The sequence below is a fragment of the Tachypleus tridentatus genome, chromosome 13 (assembly GCF_004210375.1).
Source record: "Tachypleus tridentatus isolate NWPU-2018 chromosome 13, ASM421037v1, whole genome shotgun sequence".
NCBI classification, from domain to species: Eukaryota; Metazoa; Arthropoda; class Merostomata; order Xiphosura; family Limulidae; genus Tachypleus; species Tachypleus tridentatus.
Window position 1 is genome coordinate 193,891,638 of NC_134837.1, and position 26,023 is coordinate 193,917,660.

Below are 26,023 nucleotides of genomic sequence, written 5' to 3' on the forward strand. Positions count from 1 at the left end.
TTAGCCGCATGGTTTTGTGGACAAACCAATCCCCACAGCTTGTTTCTATAATAGAATATTATGTATCTGGTCTATTTAAAGGATTTCATAACGTTAATTTTCATTGGCCAGGCTTTCATCATGTAGATTATAATAGTAATAAGTGCTAAAATATAAAAAAATTACAGAGTAAATATTTTTCTATTAGATCGAACCTTGAATCATCTAAGATTAAATTTTCGTATAGATTCATTTTAACAATGTTTTTGACGGCTAAACTCAAAATCTTATTGTGGTAAAGTTGTTTGAATGCTGCAAATTTAAATATAAATAGTTGGCAAAAAGTGATTAAAGATAAATTAAGAATCAAAGTATTTGAAACTTCGTTAGTGAGAGAGAAAAATACCACATTTATTAAATAATGATGTGAAATTTTATAAGTGTGTTTGTTTACAAGTTAGCGTTTCCTGTATTGTCTGAAAGATGTTAATGCCGTTATTGTTTTAACCGTCGACTTGGTGCAATCTAGTCCAATGACTTGGGCAAGAAATGGTTATAACAAAGCATTTGGCATCGCCGCCTATTTATAGAACTATATAACTCATCTCCCCCTTTGTGAAAATACACTTTTAGGATTAATGGAGTTCAAGATTCACATTTTAAAATTGTGAGTAAACCAGGCATTTCGTTCGAATCAGGCATTTATAAAAACAAGTTGAATGTGTTTTTAGAAGCACTGAAAGTTGAAATAAGGTCGCACATTGAGGGGAAGCGAAATTGTCAACTATTTAAGATCATCTCCAGTTTGACGGAGATGACCTAACTCTTCTTTTCAAACCCAGCTCTTCATGAGAGTGTATGAATAAATGCTTATTTTGGCCTTGTATCTTGTGTTTTGTTTGAGTATATATATTTTTTCTAATATTATCCGTTTCGCACTTAAAGAAAACCGTGTTAGGCTAAAAGGAATGACTAATTTTATTTGTTAGCTATACATTACGGTAACGTGATGTATTAAATGTTTCAGACTAAGAGGTAAACAATTACTATTGTTATTATAAATGTGTAACGGATGCTATAAATGTTGAGAAAAATGTGACTAAAACTATGTATGGTGTGGATCAAAGGACACTGTAGACAATATAGTGTCTTACAGAAAACTCGCAGGCACTAGTTAAGTATTCAGACTGTCTACAGTCCTATACTGCAGTTTCAGTCCAAAACTCGTGACTTTTTATTATCTTTTGTTTTATAACGTCTCAGAATGTAGGATAACCGAGACAGTAACCTTCACGGTTCCTTCGTAGCAGGGGCGTAAATCCTGGGGGGATGGGGGATACCCCCTTCATTTTAGGTGGGGAATAATGCATACAATCATCCCCCCCTACAGTTAGGTCTCTTGAATTGTTTTATTGCATCACAGGCCTATAAATTGTGTTTGTTCTTGTGATTCTCGTGTTCTTACCAATCGAAATACATAATTAAGCTTAGATGTAGGCTTTTTCAGAAGCCGAAATGTACATCTTTAATATAGGTGTGCTTCTAAGCTTTCCGATCTAAGCGATAGTTCGTAAGTATCAGTCAGTAGGCCTAAGTATACATGCAAGGCTTGCAAGCACTATCACAGAATCTACCTACGTCTTGTACGTAGTGTAAGATCAAGTAAACTTTTCATCACAACAGATTGAACAGAGCATGAAATTCGAAAATATTACTCCCAAACGTAAACTCCTGTGATCTTGATCTGGCAGGCCATTTGCAGCTTGTAGTTGCATCAATCTTATGTGTATATTGTGTGGTTTTCTTATGCCATTTGTTCTTATGCATGTCTAGCTGGTTTTATTGTCGAACGCCTTACTCTCCTTAGCTGCCGAAGACGCTGGCCATAGCGTACGTTCAGTGTGCAATTAACGACAGGTTCGGGCCGCTCGGATCCAGACGCGCCCTACATCAACCCCCTCCGCTCCCTTTACTCTGAACCTTGATTTTACAACAGAGCTCATTAGACCTGTGTTTGTGGCTCTTATTAATCCATGAAATTTCAGATTATCACCGCCCTCTAATAAAGTGCTGGTGTTTTATGGTTAAAGAACAATATATTCTCTTATCATAGATAGTAAAAATATTGTATTTTCTTGTATAATTAAAACACAAAAGGACCGATTTCAACGGCCTGAAGCCTCTACTCGAATTGTATTGCTAGTTTTTGTTTAGGTGTTTTTATTTAATAGACGTGCTTTTTGACATTATATCACAACGTGTTTGCCTTTGATGTGCTTTAACAGGAATATAATATATTTGTGATTGTTTAAGTATTTTTCGAGAAACTTGCAATTACTTGTGTTGTAACTAGCACACATTATTGTCCCAGCGATGCCCAGGCGATCAGTCGGCTCGATAGTCACTGTGAGGTTCGCGCGTTCGACTTAAATACATTGTACAGTTCAGTCCGACTTCCATTCTGTTCTATCTTCGTTCGTTGTACGTTAGAGTTTTTCAATAAAGACTGTACTTTAGCCTGTTGAGTCATCTGGGAATCATCTGGAGATTCCAATTATGACAAGCAAGCGTCTGAAAATTTCCGCTATTAAACAATTCTGCAAGCCAGTTACTAGTATTACAAGTGACAATGCTGATGCAGATAATCCAACCTCAAGCAAAGGAATAGAAACTTGCCATACAGAGGAAATACCATGTTCATCAGAGGACGAGTCTGAAAATTCTTGTGCAACTATTGCACATCATGAACCACCATATATTTGTGAAACAAGTTTGTGCAGTAATGAAAAATCTGACACACCACAGATACAGTGTGGAAAGCCATATCATCCAGACGCACAACTAATACCACGACAGAAAGCAAAATCTCAAAATATCAACTTCCAGGGCAAGTTGTTTGAGTTCCCATGACTGCACTTCGACAATCAAACTCAAAAAGTCATATGCTTTCATTGTGCCAAGGCGGAAAATAGAGGACTTTTTACAGAGAAATTAGAGAGGCCAGTGGAGTGTACCTTCATATCCACCGGTTTTTGCAACTGGAAAAAGGCAAAACAGAAATTCAACGAACACCAATCCTCGTCTCAGCACAGATTCGCTATATCTCCAGAAGGTTCACTTGATGTAACTCCAGTGACTGTCCAGCTACGTGATGGAAAAAAGAAGCAGCAGGAAGAATGCAAAAGAAGTCTAGTCAAAATATTCAGAAGTTTACGTTTTACTGCATCAAGGTTTAGCATTACGTGGACACACTGATACGGAGGAGAACTTCCTGCAGTTAATGAAGCTCCTGGAAGAGGAAGATTTTGAGTTGATAGCCTACTTGTCAAAGAAAACCGGCCTGGCATGGCCTAGCGCGTAAGGCGTGCGACTCGTAATCCGAGGGTCGCGGGTTCGCGCCCGTGTCGCGCCAAACATGCTCGCCCTCCCAGCCGTGTGGGCGTTATAATGTGACGGTCAATCCCACTATTCGTTGGTAAAAGAGTAGCCCAAGAGTTGGCGGTGGGTGGTGATGACTAGCTGCCTTCCCTCTAGTCTTACACTGCTAAATTAGGGACGGCTAGCACAGATAGCCCTCGAGTAGCTTTGTGCGAAATTCCAAAACAAACAAAACAATCAAAGAAAACCACATTCACATCACCCCAGGCTCAGAATGAAATAATGGAGATGTTCAGCCATCAGATACTGAGGAACATAGCACACGAAGAGCAGCAAAGTAAAATCTTTGTATTAATGGTTGATGACACTCAAGATGTTACAGGTGCTGAACAGGAAGCAATATGTGTACGATACGTAGATGAGAACCTTGACGTTCATGAGACATTTCTTGGTTTGTAAAGTGTTTCCAATACAACTGCTGAAACAATATCCTCGACCATACTTGATGTACTGACTAGACTCAATTTACCACTGTCAGGATTAAGAGCACAAACTTATGATGGAGCCGCTAACATGAGTGGTGCGTACAGTGGATGCCAGGCAAAAATAAAAAAGAAGCAACCGTCAGCTTTGTTTTTCACTGCGGAGCGCATAAGGCTAATTTAATAATGCAATATGCAGTTGAAGCTTGTGAATGTGTTCGAGATTCTATCCAGTGCGTACATGAACTTGGTGTCTTGCTTCAGAGGTCAGGCAAATACAAGACAATCTTTGAAAATATTGTATCGTCAGACAGCCAAAATGGTCCAGTTAAATACATCCGCCCACTATGGGAAACACGCTGGTTGTGCCGCCTATCTGCAATTACATGTGCTAATGATGACTACAGTGACATTGGTGATTCTTTGTCTGAATTAGCAAATGAAAAATCAGCTGTAGCAGTGAAAGCACGAGGTCTGCTTGACAGATTTGACAAAGGAAAGACAGTTTTAGGATTGTTGATGGCTCAGCATCCATCAGCCGCATTAGAGGAACTAATCCATGCATTCCAAGCAAAATCAGCGACAATATCTGACATGATTGAAACATCTGCAATGAAAGTTGAGCAATTGCGGGTATTGCGAACAGAGGAAAATTACAACAAGATATTTGATGAAGCTGAGAAAAAGGTAACTTCCCTAGATCTGGTGTCTATTGAACTACCACGCATTCACAGACCCCCCAGAAGGATCACAGGTGATGACTCAGCACACCATTCTGCAACAGCTAGAGATTACTACAGAAGCCAATATTTTGAATTTGTGGACACAGTCATAGAACATCTGACCACTAGATTCAATGCAGACAACAATGACTTGAGGCAATATCTGGCACTTGAGAACATGATCACGTCTGGGAAGATTGACAACTCGGTTATAAACTTCTATCCAGAAATCTCTGCACAATGGCTCGAGTTTCAGTTGCCCATGTTCAAAGGAACAACAAAAGCAGTATCTCTGAAAGGTGCGAAGGATGCTTACTGTAAAATGCATGAAACAAACCAGCAGAGTTTTAGTGAAGTGTTTCTTCTAATGAAAAATTTGCCTGTATGTCCAGTATCCAGCTGCGAATGTGAACGCAGCTTTTCTGCATTAAGACGGTCAACTATCTCTTAGTGCCGCCTCAACCATGTGGCAGTTTGTCATACTCACAAAGGTGAGGTCGACAAGGTAAATATAGAAGAGCTTATGAAAGAATTCATAAACAGATCATCACAAAGGAGGTCTACGTTTGGGAACATGTAGACTAGAAGACTAAATGAATCTCACTTCAACAAAAATCGGCCCGGCATGGCCAGGTGGTTAAGGCACTCGACTCGTAATCTTAGGGTCGCGGGTTCAAATCCCCGTCACACCAAACGTGATCGCCATTTTAGGCCCGGCATGGCCAGGCGTTTTAAGGCGTGCGACTCATAATCTGAGGGTCGCGGGTTCGTAACCCCGTCGCGCCAAACATGCTCGCCCTCCCAGCCGTGGGGGCGTTATAATGTGACGGTCAATCTCACTATTCGTTGGTAAAAGAGTAGTCCAAATGTTGGCGGTGGGTGGTGATGACTAGCTGCCTTCCTTCTAGTCTTACACTACTAAATTAGGGACGGCTAACACAGATAGCCCTCGAGTAGCTTTGTGCGAAATTCAAAAACAAACAAACTTCAACGAAAAGTATGAATAATTATGTCCTACATTGTATTGACGTGTAATTTTCAAGAGTTCGCAAAAACATTTTAATTATTTTTATCAAACAACATAAACAGTTTTTCAGTAGATATAAACTTATCAAAGTTAATTACTAATTTTATTAATATTTGAAAATGTAATTCATGCAATGAAAGCTATTAGTAACCTTGTCAAGTATAATGGCCATCTTTTATATTGTGCAGTGTGCAGGAATAAATTCATGTGGCAGTTAATTTGTGACACATTTGTCTTTATTCTGTTAACATTTTGAAAACTGTTCACAACACCTCACTTATACAAACCTACATGGAAACCTTGAAGTAACGTGGCAACAAGATTACTCTGTGACTGCATGTTTACAGCTTTCAGGTTCATGTAATCAGAGATTACCAATTTGCAAATTCAACAGTCCACATAAGTTAGTGGTTCCCAACCTTTTTTATGCTCCGCACCCCTAAAAATGTTTAATATGTTCTCGCACCCCTCACAGTAATTACTTATTTAAGAATAAAGGTGAAGGTGGCCAAAACAAATGTTATCTCGCACCCCTGGAATGCTATCTCGCACCCCTGGTTGGGAACCACTGATATAAATGGTTGCAAAAATTATCCCCACTATCGGGTGTAAAAAATCTACGCCCCTGCTTCGTAGAGGTTTTTCTGGTACACTTTTTCCTCTGTCTTTCATCTGGATACAATAGTAAAAAACAACAGTCTAAAAGATAAGTTAATTGCACTTTGAATCTTACAAATCAGATGATAATATTACGCAACGCCAATTACCAGGTCATCCCTTAAATAATGTCCGATATTAGGTTCATAAAAAGAGAAAGGATTTCAAACGAATTTAATGTTGTTATATCAGTAATGTATGTTCTATTATTATCAATCACTTCCTGCCAACGATTCACAAGCTTTTGAATGCAACTTCTATAAAAGTCTTGGGGTTTGGAGGAAAAGAATGTAGAGAGGGTAGTTTTGACATCTTCATGTGTTCCAAGCGCTTTTCCATCAAGATAGTTCTGCAAATTTCGGAATAGGTAATAATCAGATGGGGCGAAGACTGGAGAATAAGAAGGATGTGGAAGTTTTTCCCAATCTAGCTCTTCAATCTTTGTAGATGTGGTGCTTGCTGTATTGGGTCGTGCATTATCCTTGTGTAACACAACATCTTTACGATTGATCAAACCACGCCTCTTTTCTAGCAGTGCAACATTCAAGAACTCTAATTGTTGACATTAAAAGTTGATGTAATCGTTACATTGAGTGGCAGTAACTTAAAGTGGATCACACCAACAATATCCCATCAAATGCTTAACAAGACCCATTTTGGGCTGTGCTTTAGCCAGTTTACCTGCAATAAACCATTGTCTGCGGCGCTTAACATTTTCATAAAATATCAATTTTTCATCTCCAGTCACTAACCTGTTTTGAAAAGGTGAGTTACGTTTACGAGAATGCAGAAAAGTGCAAATGTCCACTCTTGCTCCAAGGTTGGCTTCTGTCAAATCACGGGGAACCCATTTTCCAAGTTTTGACACCTTTCCAAGCTGTTGCTGTTGACGGTGAATTGTTGAACTGTTAAGCTTCTGTGCTAGTTCTTCAACTGTTACAACACAATCCTCATCAAGTGCAGCCAACAGCAAGTCATGATTAAACTCAACAGGACGACCTGAACGTGACGTATCACTTAAGCTGTAGTCACGTGATCTGAACTTCTGAAACCACCTTCGACATTTTCTTACATTGAGAGACTCCACACCACAAACACCTTGAATGTTTCGTGTAGTTTCTGCTGCACTATTGTATTTTTTTAAACTCATAAAGCATTATATACCTAATGTGCTCCTCAGACACATCCATCTTCATAAGGGTTTATTAGATTAATGATGTGAAAAAGTGGAGTTGGGTTAGTTTTTTTTATTTGTTTGAATATTTTTACATACGTCCTACTACATATTTTAGTCATTAAAGCTTTCTACAAAGATAGAAATGATGATGCACTTTCTGTATTAAATTTTTGGACATTATTTATGGGATGACCTGATATATTGGATACATAGTGAAGGAAACTGGTTACACACACTGAAATAATTGGAATGTCAACCACAGAGATTTCGCTCCGATTTTAAAAGGTGTCAGACATGCTTGCATGTTTTTAATTTCGAACACTTTTTGCTTGTATTTATTCTGTAATATCTCAGCCAAGACGAAACATCCACCAGAATTCCCGTGGAAATTGGAACAACAGTTTCAGCTTATGTTGCTGCAACGAAAGAAACAGTGAGAACAAGTATTACAAATAATGTAAGTATGTATGTTTCACTTTTATTACAAACAATGTATGTAAGTTTCACTTTTATTACAAATAATGTAAGTATGTAAGTTTCACTTTTATTACAAATAATGTATGTAAGTTTCACTTTTATTACAAATAATGTAAGTATGTAAGTTTCACTTTTATTACAAATAATGTATGTAAGTTTCACTTTTATTACAAATTATGTAAGTTTTACTTTTATTACAAACTATGTAAGTTTCACTTTTAATCAGTAAGTAAAAACGCCTAATTACACATACAATAAAACCATTTCCAGTGTTTATCAGAGACGAATTAAATATTAAGAATTCTTTTTTTTTTACTCAGAATATAAAGAAAGAACCAAGAATAAAAGGTTTGTTTGTTTTGGAATTTCGCACAAAGCTACTCGAGGGCTATCTGCGCTAGCCGTCCCTAATTTAGCAGTGTAAGACTAGAGGGAAGGCAGCTAGTCATCACCACCCACCGCCAACTCTTGGGCTACTCTTTTACCAACGAATAGTGGGATTGACCGTCACATTATACGCCCCCACGGCGGGGAGGGCGAGCATGTTTAGCGCGACGCGGGCGCGAACCCGCGACCCTTGGATTACGAATCACACATCTTACGCGCTTGGCCATGCCAGGCCAGAATAAAAGGAAATCGTATATATTAAAAATAGCGAGTACCTGAAAGTTGAATCTGAAGGGGCCTCAAACTCCTAAAAGAATGAGTAGTTTTCGAAATGTGGGAATTTTTTTACTTTACGACTTTTAACATTTAGTTACGCAGCGACATTATGCAATTGAATATATTTTGAAATATTGCAAAGTTTTGAAAATTATGTCACGTTTAGCTTCTCTATTAAACCTGTGTGCCAAAAAATTAAATATTTATTTCTCATATACATTGTGAGCAATCTTTAAATTTTTTAGGTGTTTTTATTTAACTTATTTCTAAATTGTCTTCACTAAAATCATTTAATTAAAGTGTAGCTCCATTTTAACACAAAATATGTTGAAAATAATTTATAATTCAGTAACGTATTGCAGTTTATGCAATGCAGTTTAATATTTTATCCATTACTGCATATTGTCTATTATTTACGTTAACCTGCATGATGACTCGTTAATAACAAGTGTTGATATAGCACAGCGGCGTATGTGACATATCACAGATATATTGTGTGGTCATGTGTCCACACCAAAATGATGATAATTTGAATTCCGCTTATTGTTCTTTACTTAAATTAACTTCTAACCAATAAAAAAAGCCATTTTTACAAATTTCTGATTACGAACGGTAATGGACAAATTAAGAGAAATATGGGGGGGGGGGGGGGTAAGTAGCAGTTATATTGTTGTCATAAGAGTTTTGACCAATCAGTTAATTTAAAACATTAGTAATGTTAAAACCGACACATCCTTTGCTATTAAGCAAAATTAGTCTTGTTTTACTGGTTCAAGTTGCCTAGAAAAATTAACGTCTTATTTTATTGGTTCAAGTAGACTAGGCAAAACTAACGTCATTTTTTATTGGTCCAAGTTGAATGTCACTAATGATTAAATAAAATAACGAATTATAATTTATCTAACTTGCGGTTGTGTGACGGGGATTCCAACCCGCGACACTCAGATTATGTAATGTGTTATCTATGCTCTGCTCAGCACAGGTTTTGAAATCCGATTTTCAGCGTTATAAACTGCTTCAAAACTATAAATGGCTGGAGTATTTATGTGAGATCGAATTTTTTACATTAAATGACTTGTTTTATTCCAGGACTCAAGATTTCCTGACGGATTGCCCGTAGAAGTACAAGATGTGAAATTTATTTTTACCCACCCTGTTCTAGATATAGACGGAGAGCTAATAGGTGAGTATAAGTTCCTTCCTCGAGTGCTTGAAATAATATAAAGCCTAGTATTCTACAGTTAGCCAACGAAGGAATTATTCTGCTGTAGAATAATACAGTACAATAAACACACAGCGAGGTTTTGGTTGAAGTCGTATTCCATATCTACATCTACTGTTTTTAAAGTATTGTTGACAAATGTTATACAACTGATATACAGTTGGACAGTGCCTAAACTATAAATATATCAGCGATGGTGGAACTGGTGTACACTGCTTCTGGTGATTTATTTTATTTCTGTTTCGAAATATGAAGTAAATACGATGACATGGCATCTGAAGTTAGAACATAACGAATGCATTTGATACCACATCGACAAATGAATTATGTTCCTAACTTCGGAAAACTCTAAAATAAGGAAAGACCGAATTCGGTAAGATGGACCATAAGAAACCAGTTAGGATGGCTGAATCAGCCGCCAGTACTTATACGTTTCACAACAAGATTTAGTCAACGAAAATTAAAAAAAAAGAAACAGAATGAAGACAAATGTATTTAAAACTTTCATTAGATTTACAGTCAAATCAAAAGTCTGTAAACCACAAACCTAGCATGGGTAGGTGGTTAAGGCACTCGACTCGTAATCTGAGGGTCGCGGGTTCGAATCCCCGTCACACCAAACATGCTCGCTCTTTCAGCCGTAGGGGCGTTATAATGTGAAGATCAGTCCTACTATTCATTGGTAAAGAGCAGCCTAAGAGTTGGCGGTGGATGGTAATGAGTAGCGCCTTCCCTCTAGTCTAAATTAGGGATGGCTAGCGCAGATAACCCTCGAGTAGCTTTGCGCGAAATTCAAAACAAACCAAACTACTGCTAAGTTTCATATTACATTTATCAGATTAAAACTGTTCATGTCAATTAAAAAAGGTTTACTGCGCAATTTAAATCACATTAGCCTAAAAGATTTATTTGGCAAGTTCTTTGAAAGTTACTTAATATTTGTGATTTAGGTTTTTCTAAACTTTCAGTTTTCTATTTGAGCTTCTACAGTTATTTCAGAAGAAGAAATATAAGGTCGGGTGTGGCTTAGATGTCAGTGCATTTGGACTGGATATAAGGGTTGAAGGTTCACGTTCCATTCTCACATAAAACGCGCTCTGGATTTTGGGTGCTCTACGATAGAGGCAGTTAAAACTACTTATTCGGTCATACAAAAGTGGTCAAAGAGTTGAAGGTGAGTGCTTTTGACTTGCTGTCTTCCTTGTAATCTTACCAGTTCAGACTTAGTGACGACTGTGCGTAGATAATCCTTTGCTAGTGAAAAACAAAAAAGAGGTTTACGATTTGCGCAAAGCTACACCAGTGTTATCTGCGCTAGCCATCCCGAATATAACAGTGTGAGACTAGAGGGAAGGCAGCTAGTCATCACCACCCACCGCCAACTCTTAGGCTACTCTTTCGCCAACGAATAGTGGGATTGACTGTAATATTATAACGCTCCCACGGCTGAAAGGGCGAGTATGTTTGGTGTAACGGGAATTCGAACCCGCGACCCCAGATTACGAGTCGAGTGCCTTAACCACCTGGCCATGCCAGGTCTGTTAGCAGTACTTGATATTACAAAGACGTTTGAATGTACTGTATCTATAAACCATATTAATGTAAAACTTCGATTTTATTTACATTTTACATTCAGCAAATAAGTAAGCTAATTTTCTCTGGGATATTTAGTTAGTGTTATTTCATTCTGTTCATCTTCTGCTCTACAGGCATAATCGAGTTGTACAGGAAGCAGGAAAACGAAGAATTTCAAGATGAGGACGAAGAAGTAAGTCTCGTCTTCCATTACTTGGATAAAGATATATTTAATAAGCTGTGGAATAAAAACCCGTCAAGTGTCAACCATATCTGATTGATTTACATGTGTTAAAGTACGAAAAGGGGTGTCGTATCAGTTTGTTTTATTATCTGGTGACTTGTATTTTATTTTATTTGTACAATTAACTGAACTTGGTGTAAAAATAAATGAATGAATAACACGTCGTTAAAAATCCTTTCCTTAATTCTAATATCTAGTGACGTAAATAGAATTAATAGTGCCGTATTGCCCCGAGTATTGAGATGGGAGATTTGAAATATAAAGTGACTCCCATTTTCGGAAACCATGGGAAAGGAAAAACATTGAGTGTCATAACGTTCTTTTTCAGGTCCTCAAAATAAATACTATAACTAAACAGCCTGTAGGTAAATTAGTTACAAGAAGTAGCGATAATATTGAGTAAATATCTTGCGCGCACGCGTAGACGGATGCTATCTGGACATTCAAGAATGTGACAGGTTAGAGTTGAGGAAAAGGGGCATGTGGTCGGTCGCGATTATAAGGCGACTGAAAACTTTACAGCCTAATTATTATTCAAAAAACATCGTACCAGTACAGTAATTACAATTATCCAGTGGAATCCAGTTCACAAACGAAACAGTTGTTACTCAAACTGTTTGCTAAGTTAAATGGTCTCGTAACCAATACTTCATATGTTGTAGCCTAGCTAGCCTAAAGAGCCATTATATTGGTAAGGTAAGTAATGTAATTTATCCGTAGTTTAGGTTTTGTTTCTAACAAACCTTCAAGGAGCTTGAGAGGCAAACAGGGGTGTTCAGAAACTGCTGTTTCTCTTTAGCCCCGCTGCATGAAGTTAAGGTTAGAAAAGATATGAAAACTACATGGCAGGTATGATGCATACCGAGATGTTTAAAATAGTTTTCAAGCTTTGATTTGTTGGTCATTACTTATTAAGGTGGAAGTTACTAACTGATTATTTAAATAGTGTACGCCAGCCTAGAAAAACCGTGAGGTGAGCCCTTATATTGAGCGAAATGCTGTTATAGTTTTGTCGAAGAAACTTTCACAATATTCTGTCTGTACTTTGTTCACTGCGGGAAATGGAGTTGGAGATTAAAACTTTGTAAGTCCACAGACTAACTGTTGATCCCATGGAGGGTTATCAGAAGGCATGGTCAGTACTGAACATAACAGATATGGTGTGGTTGATCTACTTATTATTGTATAAGCTTCTTTACTTCCATTCAGAAGGACTTGTAATCAATTAATATTGTAAAAACAACAACTTAATTTTAAGACAGTTTTGTATAGGTCAGATTGCACTTTTCGTGTTTTTGACAGAAAAGTAAAATGACGTTCAATCATTAGTCCATAAGTTAGTTAGTTAGTTATCACCATTAGATTTCATCTAGGAACATAGGGCCGCAATCGCTTGCGGATTCTTCAACAAGTATTTAAGTGAGTAGGTTGTTAGCCCACTGCACCGAGCCGTCTCTAATTTAGCAGTGTAAGACTAGAGGGAAGGCAGCTAGTCATCACCACCCACCGCCAACTCTTGGGCTACTCTTTTACCAACGAATAGTGGGATTGACCGTCATCTTATAACGCCCCCACGGCTGGGAGGGCGAGCATGTTTGGCTAGACGCGGGCGTGAACCTGCGAATTACGAATCGCACGCCTTACGCGCTAGGCCATGCCAGGCCATTAGTCCATAACCACTTCACTAATTGTCATAAACTTACAGCGTTATGCGGATTCTGTCATTAATTAGCGTCGGAACTCGAAGATGATTTGTGGTACCTAATTATCAGGGTTAGCTACTGCTTTGATGACTCAAAATGTAAGGCCTTTAATAATTTCTTTGTTTTTTCCAAAAACTTGAAAATTAGATAGTTACAAAAAGAAAGCTCACAACCTCTTGTGTGAAGTGAACTTTATTAGGGTTACAAAACTGATCACAAAGTTAAGATATGTTTTTTGTTGACTTGTTTTTCCAAAGCTGAATGAATTTTTAGTCACTGAACAAAATAAATCAGAGATAAAATATACGTTAGCTAAACTGCATTTGTGCTAGCCAACAAATAAAGGAACATCTAACCATTGTTTGTTTTGAATTTCGCGCAAAGCTACTCGAGGGCCATCCCAAATTTAGCAGTGTATGACAAGAGGGAACGCCCCCACGGCTGAAAGGGCGAGCATGTTTGGTGCGACCGGAATTCGAATCCGCGACCCTCAGATTACGAGTCGAACGCCTTAACCCACCTGCCCATGCCGGGTCGCATCTAATCCTTCTAGACGAGACAATCATCTAGAACCTGTTACCTTTATTAATGAGAAGCTAAGCCTATCTCATAAATCAGGTAATTTCTGAATTAATTTTTCTGATTTTATTTAATAATAGTTATAAGTGACGATTCCAATAATTTACAACTGTGCTTTTGACGCTTCCTAATTTAAATAAAAACTTATTTATTCTTATTTTTACCACCTTTTTTGTTTTTGTCTACAGTCGATAACATTTGTCATAAACTAGTAAAATTAGACTTATTATATTAATAAACAAAATCAGAAAACCGAAACAAAAAATCGTTTGATTTGTGAGATAGGCCTTGCGTTTTAATCACGCATGAATCCACATGTCGCTTTTTCACTGATTTCCTTGTAACCTCAGACTTAGTAAGGTAACATTGTAAAATGAAAATGTCAAGTTAATAGTTTATAACTGGATGCAAAAACCAGTAATTACTGAGCTTTCAGTGAATGAAAGACCTAAATGATGTTGATATTGATAAGTTATTAGAACTATTGGTTCTCAGGCTTCTAAGAACTTAGATACGGAAATGTTCATTAATATAATGATGACGTGTTACAGTTACTTTTGTAGAATTATATTTCAAAAGATAAAATAATCGAGCATAATGTACTTTAATTTATTTACAGCATTATAGTATCAAAAACATGTATTATTTATATACCTAAGAAAGTGTGATTGCATTTTTTTTTTTACTCTTAACAGCCGCTCGAGGAAGCAAAAGTAATTGTTTCACGTTCACTGGTTTGTTTCTTTATTTTTAGAACATTATAATGTACAATGGGCTACTCGCGCTGTGTTCCTAGCACCAAATCTTTTCCAGACTACAACGGAGCACCCTCCTTATGAATACACTGACATTTAAGGCTGTGGTTTAAAATATAAGGCCCAGCATGGCCAAGTGTTTAAAGCACTCAATTCGTACTCTGAGGGTCGCGGGTTCGAATCCCCGTCACATCAAACATGCTTGCTCTTTCAGCTGTGGGGGCGATATATGCGACGGTCAATCCCACTATTCGTTGGTAAAAGAGTAGCCCAAGAGTTGGCGGTGGGTAGTGATGACTAGCAGTCTTCCCTCTATTCCTACATCGCAAAATTAGGGACGGCTACTGCAGATGGTCCTCGTGTTGCTTTGCGTGAAATTCTAAACAAACAGAATGGACGAACGAAGTAAGACGTTAAATACATAACTAAAACTGAGATGATTTTGAATACTTATATTGTGAACACTACCTGAATTAATTGCTGAACGATAAAATTATTTATTTTCCAGATCTCAAACAGTTACCTGCTGTGGGGTGGAATAGCTCTTCATTATGCCGAGGTAATGTCTATTTTCGAAGTATAATTCGAACATTCAACACTTCAGCAATTACGTAATTCAGTGTATATTTATTTGTTGATATGTAGAAGGTAGAATACATATTTTCTGACACCATTATTATTTAGTCTTGAATAAAAGAAAATTCAAAGAACGTTTTTACAAAAATGAGGACAAGAAAATAAATGAAAATTTCAAACATAGACTGGCAATGAGCATGACAAATGATGTTAAAAATTGATATATGTTACGTAAATTTACCTGTGACAAGACGTCTTGTCATTGGTTAGTTGTGCATCTTGTCACAAAAAAACTTTTCGATTAAGTAAGTTTATTAATTTGGTTTTCAATTCTATGACAGAACGTGAAATTTAAAGATTTATGATAATACAATTGGACATAACGTAAACTTGTGACTGGCATGGTTTTCCAACTTAACTTTTACAATACTTTTATACTTTTGGTTTCTACTCGTGAAATGGTTTGGTAACTTAAACCTGCCTCTCTTATTCAGGGATTTAATAATAAGGATGTCCAGATAGAAGTAAAATACTTAAAAAAAATTAGAATTAGTCAAACCAAAGTACGGCCTGGCATCGTCAGGTGGTTAAGGCACTCAACCCGTAATCCGAGGGTCGGGGTTCGAATCTCCGTCACACCAAATATGCTCACCCTTTCAGCCGTAGGGACGTTATAATGTTACGGTCAATCCCACTGTTCGTTGATAAAAGAGTAGTTCAAGAGTTGGCGGTGGGTGGTGATGACGAGGTGCCTTCCCTCTAGTCTTACACTACTAAGTTAGGGACGGCTCGTGTAGTTTTGCGCAAATTTCAAACCAAAGCAAAGTACTGTGGTGCTACAGAATAGCTCCCCGCTGGTACAGCGGGATGTTTCCGGATTTACAACGCTAACATCAGTGGTTCGATTCCCCTCGGTGGGCTCAGCAGATAGCCCCATGTGGTTTTGCTATAAGAAAACATTATGGAAAACACACGCTATGGAATAAGTTATTTTTTAGCGCCATGGTCTACCACTGGCTGTCTGCACTAAGGCTACCGTGAGTAATCTAACCTCTAAATTTCAGCGTTGTAAATCTTCAGATGCCCCGCTGATCCCCCAATCCGGGGGACTTTGAAAAATGATATCGACGAACTCAGCTTTACATCACAAAACATATTTATCACGGAAAACAAACTACAGTAGTTTTTGTGCTTTCTAAATCCACGTCAGTTGATATATACAGTTTAAGTTATCTAGAAAAGAAAACTTATACTAAAATAAATGCAGAATTTGCAGTCACTATTACACGATTAGTGCATAAGTGCAAGATTTTTTTACAAACGTTTTGAAAATTTTGTGTTTTTAGAGAATAGAATATTATAAAACAATGCCTTCTTCTGATAATAATTTGACCTTTCACGTAGCTCTATACAAATATGACGAGGCAGAAAAAACTGAATAACTTCTTACTCACTCTTGTCAGGTAAGAAAAAGGTTAATAACAATAAGATAGAAACAGTTTAAATACCTCCATGATTGTTCTAGCCAGGTAAGGGAAAATATAACAACAGTTAGTAACAATAAGATAGAGACAGTTTAAATACCTCCATGATTGTTCTGGTCCAGTGAGAGAAAATCCCTCAGCACTCAGTGACAGTAAATTAACAGATTGCTAAACAGCTCTTTGTTGATTTCATTCAGGTAAGTGAAAGATTTAAAGTACAACAGCTGTTACACTATATATTACTCCATGTATCAGAAAATTGTGTGCTTGCAACAAATTATTCTGACGAAAGTTTGAATTTTTGAAAAGAATAAACTGTTGGCTTTATAATTCATATCGTTTGTAAAGTACAGTTTAATGTTTTTTTTATAGTTGTTTATCTCACATTTTTACTTCGTAAAATATGTTCTTAGTTGTGTTTTTAAGTATTTCACAATTAATCGTCAGATGTAAGCTTTTCTTTATCACTTTATCCTTAAATTGCTTCAGCATAAAATATAGATGCTTTTTTTTAAAAAAATAAGAAATGTGAAGGACTTTTACGATAAAGTCTGGTTGTCAATCAGAATCTTCAGTAAGATCTGACATTTTAGCCAGAAGGAACATGGTGTTACTGAAAAGTAAGTAAGGTTTATTAGACCTTGAATTTTGCCTCGTATGAAGTTCAAATTAGTAATATTATTCTAGTAGTAAAACAAAGAATAATGACTTTGCTTGAATAAATATCTATAACGTGATACATCGCTTTCAAACATCTTGTTATGTAAATGAGTCGTAATCGTTAATAAGTTAAACAAATATTACTTTCACAACTGTATTTCTTTTAAAGTTTTATAATACAATAAAAAATAAAAGGGACAAAACACTCCCTTCGAATTGAGGTGACAATAATCTTAAAAGTTGTTTTTTTTTTGCTTCCAGATCTGTGTTTCAAGATATGGTTAGCATGGATACAGTAATTATCAAAATTATGGTAAGTGTGAGTTTATTTTGGAGAAAAATCATCATTTACTATTGTCCCAGTAGTACGTAAACTCAACTTTTATTTTAATTTTAAGTTATTCATGAGAATCTGTCAAAAGATTTTGTGAAGTGTTTTGCACCAAATTTCTTACATATGGCCTAAGAATTCCTATAGATTACCATAGCTGATGACAACAGACCAATGTTTAGAGAGAGAGAGAGAGTGTGAACAAATAAAATCAATCCATATTTTTGATACCTTGGAACTATTTCCTCCACTGTCGACCTGATGACCATGATTACGCACCATTACCAGACACTGGGATTGGGATTCCGTTGCAACTACCTTTTTTGCGCGTGACAGTGAGGTCTAGTCAGTCATGGACAAACATTTTTTTCCTACTTTCCATGGACTCTTCTTTGTTAGAGAGTGTCATATTTCAAGATCACACTTGAGTAGACTGAAGCATTAGAGCCACAATGTGCATTTCACACATATGATGTCAAATGGGACTGCTGGGTTTCCAACTTCTTCACGTGTCTTTTTTATGACGATAGCCATTGGCTAAAAGCTTGTGAACCTTTAGGTTATGAATCTTTGTTAATTTCAAGTTCCTTGTTAACAGTATCGGAAACATTTTCAGCTTCATCACAATAGCATTTTCAGTCGGAGTATTCTATTTCGTAATCACACCCTTTATTTTCTGGATGAAAACATCGCTAGACGCTGGTTTACTTGTAGTTTAGATACCAATGTGCACACTGAAGGTTACTGTTTTCTAAATGTTGTTTTCCTTGTTTCTTTGTTACCAAGCGAACTCTTTGGAAAGGTCTATGATATATTTTTCTTTCTATAGGGTTTATTTTTGATTTCGAGTTTGATGTATCCATATATATATATATATAACATATAGATGCTAAACATGGCTTGCATGGTGCCACTGCTTGCAAGTACAGCAGTCTGCTGCGGTATTAGTGTCAACAGATGAATCTTATAGAACTCAACCCTCTGCATTTTTTGTGAATATTTGTACAAATAAAGTTACATATGTATTATCTTAATGATAAATATGCATAAACTGTTTCAGCAAGTAATGCAAAATCTAACACAATATTTAAGGAAGAAAACAGATTATTTAACTAAAGTTTGAACCGTTCAGTGTTCGATATATGATCAATTGATATTACCTGAACCTTATTTTTGGTTTCAAAACAACATATTGAAATCTAGTTAAAGGCTGTTGTTCACTGGAAATTATTTACCAAGTGGTTTACCATCAACAATGCTTGCTAACTAGATTATTAAAACCTATTCCTAAAGAAGAGAACGCACCAAAGGATATTCTTGGAAATGTTACAGCTCTTGCTACAAAAATTATCTTGGAAATGTAACAGTACAACAGCTCTTGCTCCAAAGATCTTTTAAGAAATGCAACAATAAAACTGTTCTTGCCCCAAAGATCCCCTTGGAAATGCAACAGTGCAAGAGTACTTGTTCTCAAAGATCCTCTTGGAAATACAACAATGAAACAGTTCTTGCATCAAAGATCCTATTGGAAATGCAGCAGTTCTTGCCTCAAAACTCCTCTTGGAAACGCAACAATGAAACAGTTCTTGTCCCAAAGACCTTCTTGGAAATGCAACAGTGCAACGCCTCTTGCACCAAAGATCCTCCTAAAAATGCAACAGTGCAACAGATCTTTCTCCAAAGATTCTTTTAGAAATGCAACAACAAAACAGTTCTTGCCCCAAAGATCCTCTTGGAAATGCAACAGTGCAACAGTTTTTACACCAGAAATCCTCTTAGAAATGCAACAGTTTTTGCCCCAAAACTGCTCTTGGAAATGCAACAATGCAACAGCTCTTGCTCAACAGATCCTCATATACATGCATCAATGAAACAGTTCTTGCCCAAACATCCTTTTGGCAATGCAACAGTGCATCAGATCTCGCTCCTCTTATAAATGCAATGATGAAACTGTTCTTTTCCCAAAGATCCTCCTGGAAATGCAACAGTTCTTGCCTCAAAGCTTCTCTTGGAAATGCAACAGTGCAACGGTTTTATCCCAAAGCTCTTCTTGGAAATACAACAGTGCAACACCTGTTGCGCCAAAGATCCTCTTGGAAATGCAACAGTGAAACTGTTCTTGCTCCAAAGATCCTCCTGGAAATGCAACAGTCAACTGTTCTTGCTTCAAAGATCCTCTTGGAAATGTAACAATAAAACAGTTCCTGCACTAAGATTGTCTTGGAAATGTGATACTTCGTTGTATTTTTTCAAGCATTTTATTCTGTATTGAAGCTTTAAATGTCCTTAAAGTTGTTAAAAAAATCAATATTTCAAAAATGGACAGTTAGATTTATCCCATTACCGAAACTTTAATATAACGACTGATTTTATTCTAATTAAAAATGTTTTTATTGTTTGTTTTTCTGTAAATGTGTATTTTTGGACAGATTTAACTCATTAATTTATTTGGTGAAAAAAGTAATAAATGATTTGTTTGTAATTAAACACAAAACTACACGATGGGCTAGTTGTGTTGTGTCCATTATGGATATCGAAACCAGATTTTTAGCCTCATAAGTCCATGGACATATTGTTGGGTCTCTGAGGTTCAGTGATAAACGAAGGTGCAATAGACGAGCAAGTTTTAGTTTCAAGAGTTAACTCGTGGTTTTATCTGTGTGTTACTGGTAATGTGATAGACAAAGTACGGTAGATGTAAATTACCTGGAACCATTAACAAAGCAAACAGTTCCAAGTCGAATGTTATTTAATATTCTATTGGTATAAAACAGTTCACCTCAAAACGGTTGTAATTTTCAACCATATTTGTGTACACAGACCTGATGCTTTTTACCAGAACAGCAAATATTTAAAAAAATTAAATGCATGATATACGTTAAGTATATTTAGATTTTCCCCAACACATAGACATAGTTTGTTATCTTTATTGCATTTTATTTGTTGGTCTGTATGAAAAGTAATTATTTATTTTCATCGTCCATACTGGTTTTTCCATTAGTTGTAACTTTTGGTTTTGATTTTCCTTGTTTTTATTTGTATTTCTATTAGTAATAAGGCGCCCAGCATGACCAGGCGGTTAAGGCACTTGACTCGTAATCCGAGGGCCGCGGGTTCGAATTTCCGTCACACCAAACATGCTCACCTTTCAGCCGTGGGGGCTTTATAATGTTACGGCCAATCCCACTATTCGTTGATAAAAGAGCAACCCAAGAGTTGGTGGTGGGTGGTGATGACTAGTTGCCTTCCCTCTAGCCTTACACTGCAAAATTATAGACGAGTATGGCAGATAGCCCTCGTGTAGCTTTGCGCTAAATTCAAACCATACTAGTGATAAGCTGTAACTTTTTACATTAACTCTCATTATTACTTTTATCTTAGTGAACTGCTAACTCCGATAAATCTGACTATTCATGACATTCTAGTTCACGAACTAAAATATCACACGAAGTACTAGATCCAGCGTTCTACTGTACTGAGTTTCTATATTTTTGCACCAAGCTACATAATGTGCTTTATTGGTTCTGTCAGATACGGAAACTCTAACCCAGCTTTTTAACGTTTAAGTCCATAAACGTATTCCTCCAATAGGCTGGAGGAATACTGCACTTTTTAAACGATTGCGAGGTATTACAAGATGAAAACTTAATATACGTTACTCCTGATTTGGGGAATTTTTTTAAACGTCCACGAACGTCTTCAGTGAGACATGGTCAACCGAAAGGCTTAATTTTCTGCTACACGAGTAATGTCAGCAATATTTTGCAGAGACCATAACTGTGAGGAGTTATTTCACATGTAGTGTTGGCACTCAGGAGCCATCAGCATGTGGTTCATTTATTTTGTTGCATGTTCTGTTTCATCCTGCATCTGTGATAACACCATCTTGATTTCACGTTTACTGGTATACAACGAGAGTCATGAATATGTCAGAATGTGAACTTTTACTAAAACATACTTGCTTGTAGTTCTTGGTCAGTCTAAAGTGTGCACTAGATATAGTAAAAACGAACATTACTAAAGTGCTGTTTGAAAATTTGGCCACCAAGTGTTGATAATATGGAATGAAAATAAAGAACTGAGAATTCCTTGTCACAGTTAGAAGCCAGTCTTGAACTATTGCAATCTTTGTAGGGTTAGTATATATATTGCTCCTCCCTATTAGGTGACTTAGGACTTCAACCTGCATGCACCTGAGTATGCACTTCCCCAGTTTTAAATTTAAACCTGCAGTTCCTTTTGCTGCAATACCATGATTAGGTTTATGGTAGCAGACACGAATTTCAGGCCAAATACTAAGACATCGTCAGGATAGATCAGGCATCATCTGATTTGCAGTTCTGTAAGCATGAACTTCGTTGTTCTCCTAAAAGTAGTGGAAGCATTACACAAGCCAAATTAACTCGTACAACGGTCTCAGTTTCTGAAAGCAATTTTGTCGCTTCTCCTGTTATCTTACCTTGATTTGTCAGTAACTAGAGGACTGCTGAACTATTATCCATGCTGTCCTTCTTGACAATCGCTGCTTGAAATAACCGCACGCTTTCTGAAGGCTGTAGGATTCTATCATTTAATATCCACTGTGTCTCTGCACTGGCTGTATCTCTAATGATCTGGGGAAGTTTGTTTATTGGGCGTGAATCTTCTGTTTTTATCTGATGGCATTGTGATCTGGATTTACCCAATTGGTTGTCTGGTCTCATGGTGGAAAACGTAGCCAACAGGTCACCACAAGTCTGTTGCTGTGTTTAATTCAGATAGCTTGTATAATCTTTAATCAACATTATCGTTAATATCAGTTACCTTCACTTCACTTGTCATTCCAATAGCCATTACCTTGAGAATCTGGACAAATCACTATCCATTCTAACGCTTCTTGCATTTTGGACATAAAACAGCATATTTTAGCGATTTGCTCAATGACGGTATTACACTGTGCTGACACGCTGAGCATATATACATGGAAACACTGTCAATCCCTCTGTGGTGTATTCATGGAGTCCACTGTTCCTGGTTCCATTCTAGCTAGCTAGTTTCATGTGGTTCTCCCACATAAACAAAGCTTACCTCTTGCACAGGCAAAGCAGACAGGTTGTTTCTGCAGTATGTTCATTCCTAGAATGTTAGAATTAAAGTCTGCAATGATTACTTTCAGCTTGGGAGTACCAATAAATAGTCAGAGATGTGTTTATGTAGTTACAACTAGCTTTTTTTCCATTTGTCAAAATGAAGTTAGTGTTAACTGGCCATAATGGTGGCTTCACTCAGAATTATTGATGAATGGTGATATATGCCAGTAATTTGACAACTCCTTTATCTTTATAGGCATGCATCGAATTCTGTTCAACTCCGAGAGAGCTTGGTTGAACACCATACATTTTGGCACAAACTATATGCTGCATTTTCCTCAGTTAGTAACCATGACCGATTCAAGTCATGTGAGTTTTCTAAAGCCAGATCTACAGTTGTCGTTATTCACTGTTTTCTCATCTGTATTTGCTGCTAAGTTAGTTAAGACAAGCTACTTTATCTGTCTTGCTTTCCATTAAGCTATGACAGTTCCCTTATCCTGTTGTGAATAACTAAAAAAAATAAAAAATGAATTGGACATTCCTTCTAGAGCAACATCGCGGTTGAGACATAATTAGCATCATTTGTTGCACAAACATCATGAGATAGACAAGAAAGCTTTATACATTCTCTGCAAAATAGTGGAACTATACTGCATTACCAGGGTGTGTCAACTGATGGCTTGCTCTTGGGGCACCCACTTGAACAGAATGGTATGTGTTGGGTATAATAACTACTGCTTTGTTTTTTACTCTTTTTCTGAGATCTGTTTTAAGGTATGACTTCAAACCTAATCATCACAGAAATCATCTCAGTTAAAATGAGAATATATCATGTCTCAAATTGATCCCTTGATGTCTAACTTGGTATCCCTTGTATGAATGATGTTTGCACGATATGTAGATGCCATTGCACAGTATATCTTCGCATTCAGTTGGAATACATTAGTGGTGTAGTACTGAAACACTTGAAGGGACCCTTTCTTTGAGCCTTGAGCATGACTAGATGAACAGCTCAAACTTAGAATGAGTTGAAATGTCAATAATAAAATTGAAATCCTCCGAGAAATGGCTCAAGTCCTCTTTGGCTTCATTGGCTAAACACTGAGGAGAGACCAGCTCTGAACAACCAAAGGTCTTTTTGTGAGCTGCAGTCAACTTGACCGTATATCTTTCATTCATAAATAGTATTATTTCTTAGTAGATGTGAAACGTTATTGATATATTGTGAGTGAACAACACATATTTCTACATGAACTTTACTAATAAACTACCATTTTTTTCTTAATTTCTGTTGACAATCGAACGCTGTTTAAAACTGTATATATTTTACCGTACATTGTTTTTCATTATACAGCAGGTTAACACCATTCTCAGCATACATTACACGTTCAAATGTTAAGATAAAAATGTTTCTATTGACATTTTCGTGACCGTTCATTATATATAGAACTGAAAATAAAATATGATGCTATTCGCCACCTAAAACGCACCATGTTTTATTAATTCTCAGATTTTGGTGAAAAACTCTCTCTATAACTCTCTCTTTTTTTTCAAGTTTGGGAACTGGCATTGTTTTCTTTTCATGCGCTTTTTGTGATGGGAAGGAGTAGAGTACAACTATTGGAATAAAACCTCATGTTTGGCGTTTTGAAGTTACTGGATATTTACAGTTTTTCCACGAACGATTCGATTTTCACTTTTAAAGTTTGGAATTTCTTAGCTAGTTTTTTTTCAATTTTCGTGATAACTGTTGATAGATTTTAGATATAGTCTTAAATTCTGTCGTATATAAAAGAAGCTAAAATCATGACAACTCGTGGTGACGAGAAACCCACTTGAAGTAAAAATGTATTTCAGTATTTCAACTCATAAATGCGGTAGAAGTTGAATACAGTATACATTATATTTTACATGTGTTTGTATTGTATTGCTTAGAAACATTTCGAACTATTAGTTTGAGTCCCAGTTTCTCTGTTTGTGACCTCATGTGACCTCTGATATGAGTAGTTGTTGAAAAGCAGTGAGGTAAAAAGTCACCGAGGTTCAAATATTAGTTAACATTTTAAATTAAATTTAACACACTGTTTACTTTAACTCACATACGAAAAGATATACAATATATAAGGCTGGCCCTACGTGTTTGGACTTCGAGTAAATTCTCATACTAATTACGGCCATGTTACGCAGACGTGTCAATATCGTCAACACGTAATAATAAACCAAGTATTCCGAAATTGTTTAATCTCGAAGGTGGTCCAGTGACAAATGATACTGTTTTTTTTTTCACTTCACTTATTCAGTGGGCCCTGCGTGGCCAGGTGGTTAAGGCACTCGACTCGTAATCCGGGGGTCGTGGGTTCGAATCCCCGTCACACCAAACATGCCATTTCAGCCGTGGGGGCGTTATATTGTGACGGTCAATCCCACTATTTATTGGTAAAAGAGTAGCCCAATAGTTGGCGGTGGGTGGTGATGACTAGCTGTCTTCTCTATAGTCTTACCCTGCTAAATCAGGGACAGCTAGCGCAGATAGCCCTCGTGTAGCTTTGCACGAAATTTAAAACAAACCAAACCTATCCAGTGTACAGGTATTTTTCATAGCAACTACAAAGCACGCTCACACAAACAGTATGTTCGAGTGTTAAGACGTGTTCAAATAGAAACACACCGTTATTACTGTGCACATTTATAGTTTCGTGTGAAAGGAATTTCGATTGCTAACCACACTTTTATTGTTGGCGCATTTCCAGACCTTTGCCCAGAAACTTGTCGACGCTGATCGGGCGTCGTTGTTCCTTGTTGATGGAAATACCAATGAAATGTACGCCAGAATGTTTGATGTGAATAAAGAAATGGAAAACGCAAATAAAACAGGTGATGAAGGGGCGTCAAAAGAGATAAGGTAAGTAAATAGGAGTTTTTTGTTGTTTTTTTCATAACCCTTGTTTACTATATCCACAGAGCAGAAACATAAACGTTCGGACTTTTTCCAGTTTGATAACCTAGTGTAAAGTTCCAGAACTATACGTATGCGTATTGATAATTCGTATATATGTTTCAACCGAAATTAACTAGCAGCTATATTCATTGAGATTCATATTTCCATAAGATATTCTCGTGTTTTACACATAAAGATAGCCATACTTTTGAAAAGCCTGAGCAGATGTAGATACTCTACACATATAGGGATTCGTAACTGGATAAGGTGTGGATACAACACACATATAGTGATTCGTAACTGGCATAATATGCAATTTTAG

At 36.8% G+C, this 26,023-nt stretch overlaps 1 protein-coding gene across 1 annotated transcript in view; it reads left to right on the plus strand.

Moving 5' to 3' along the window:
* The window catches only part of LOC143238478 (putative 3',5'-cyclic phosphodiesterase pde-5), an 89,089-nt gene that overhangs the window by 41,199 nt on the left and 21,867 nt on the right, over positions 1-26,023 (plus strand). The window contains exons 8-14 of the mRNA XM_076478748.1: positions 7,777-7,879; positions 9,652-9,745; positions 11,494-11,552; positions 15,149-15,199; positions 16,621-16,679; positions 17,622-17,673; positions 25,514-25,665. Of these exons, the coding sequence (XP_076334863.1) occupies positions 7,777-7,879; positions 9,652-9,745; positions 11,494-11,552; positions 15,149-15,199; positions 16,621-16,679; positions 17,622-17,673; positions 25,514-25,665 (570 nt within the window). The remainder of the gene's footprint in view (positions 1-7,776; positions 7,880-9,651; positions 9,746-11,493; positions 11,553-15,148; positions 15,200-16,620; positions 16,680-17,621; positions 17,674-25,513; positions 25,666-26,023) is intronic.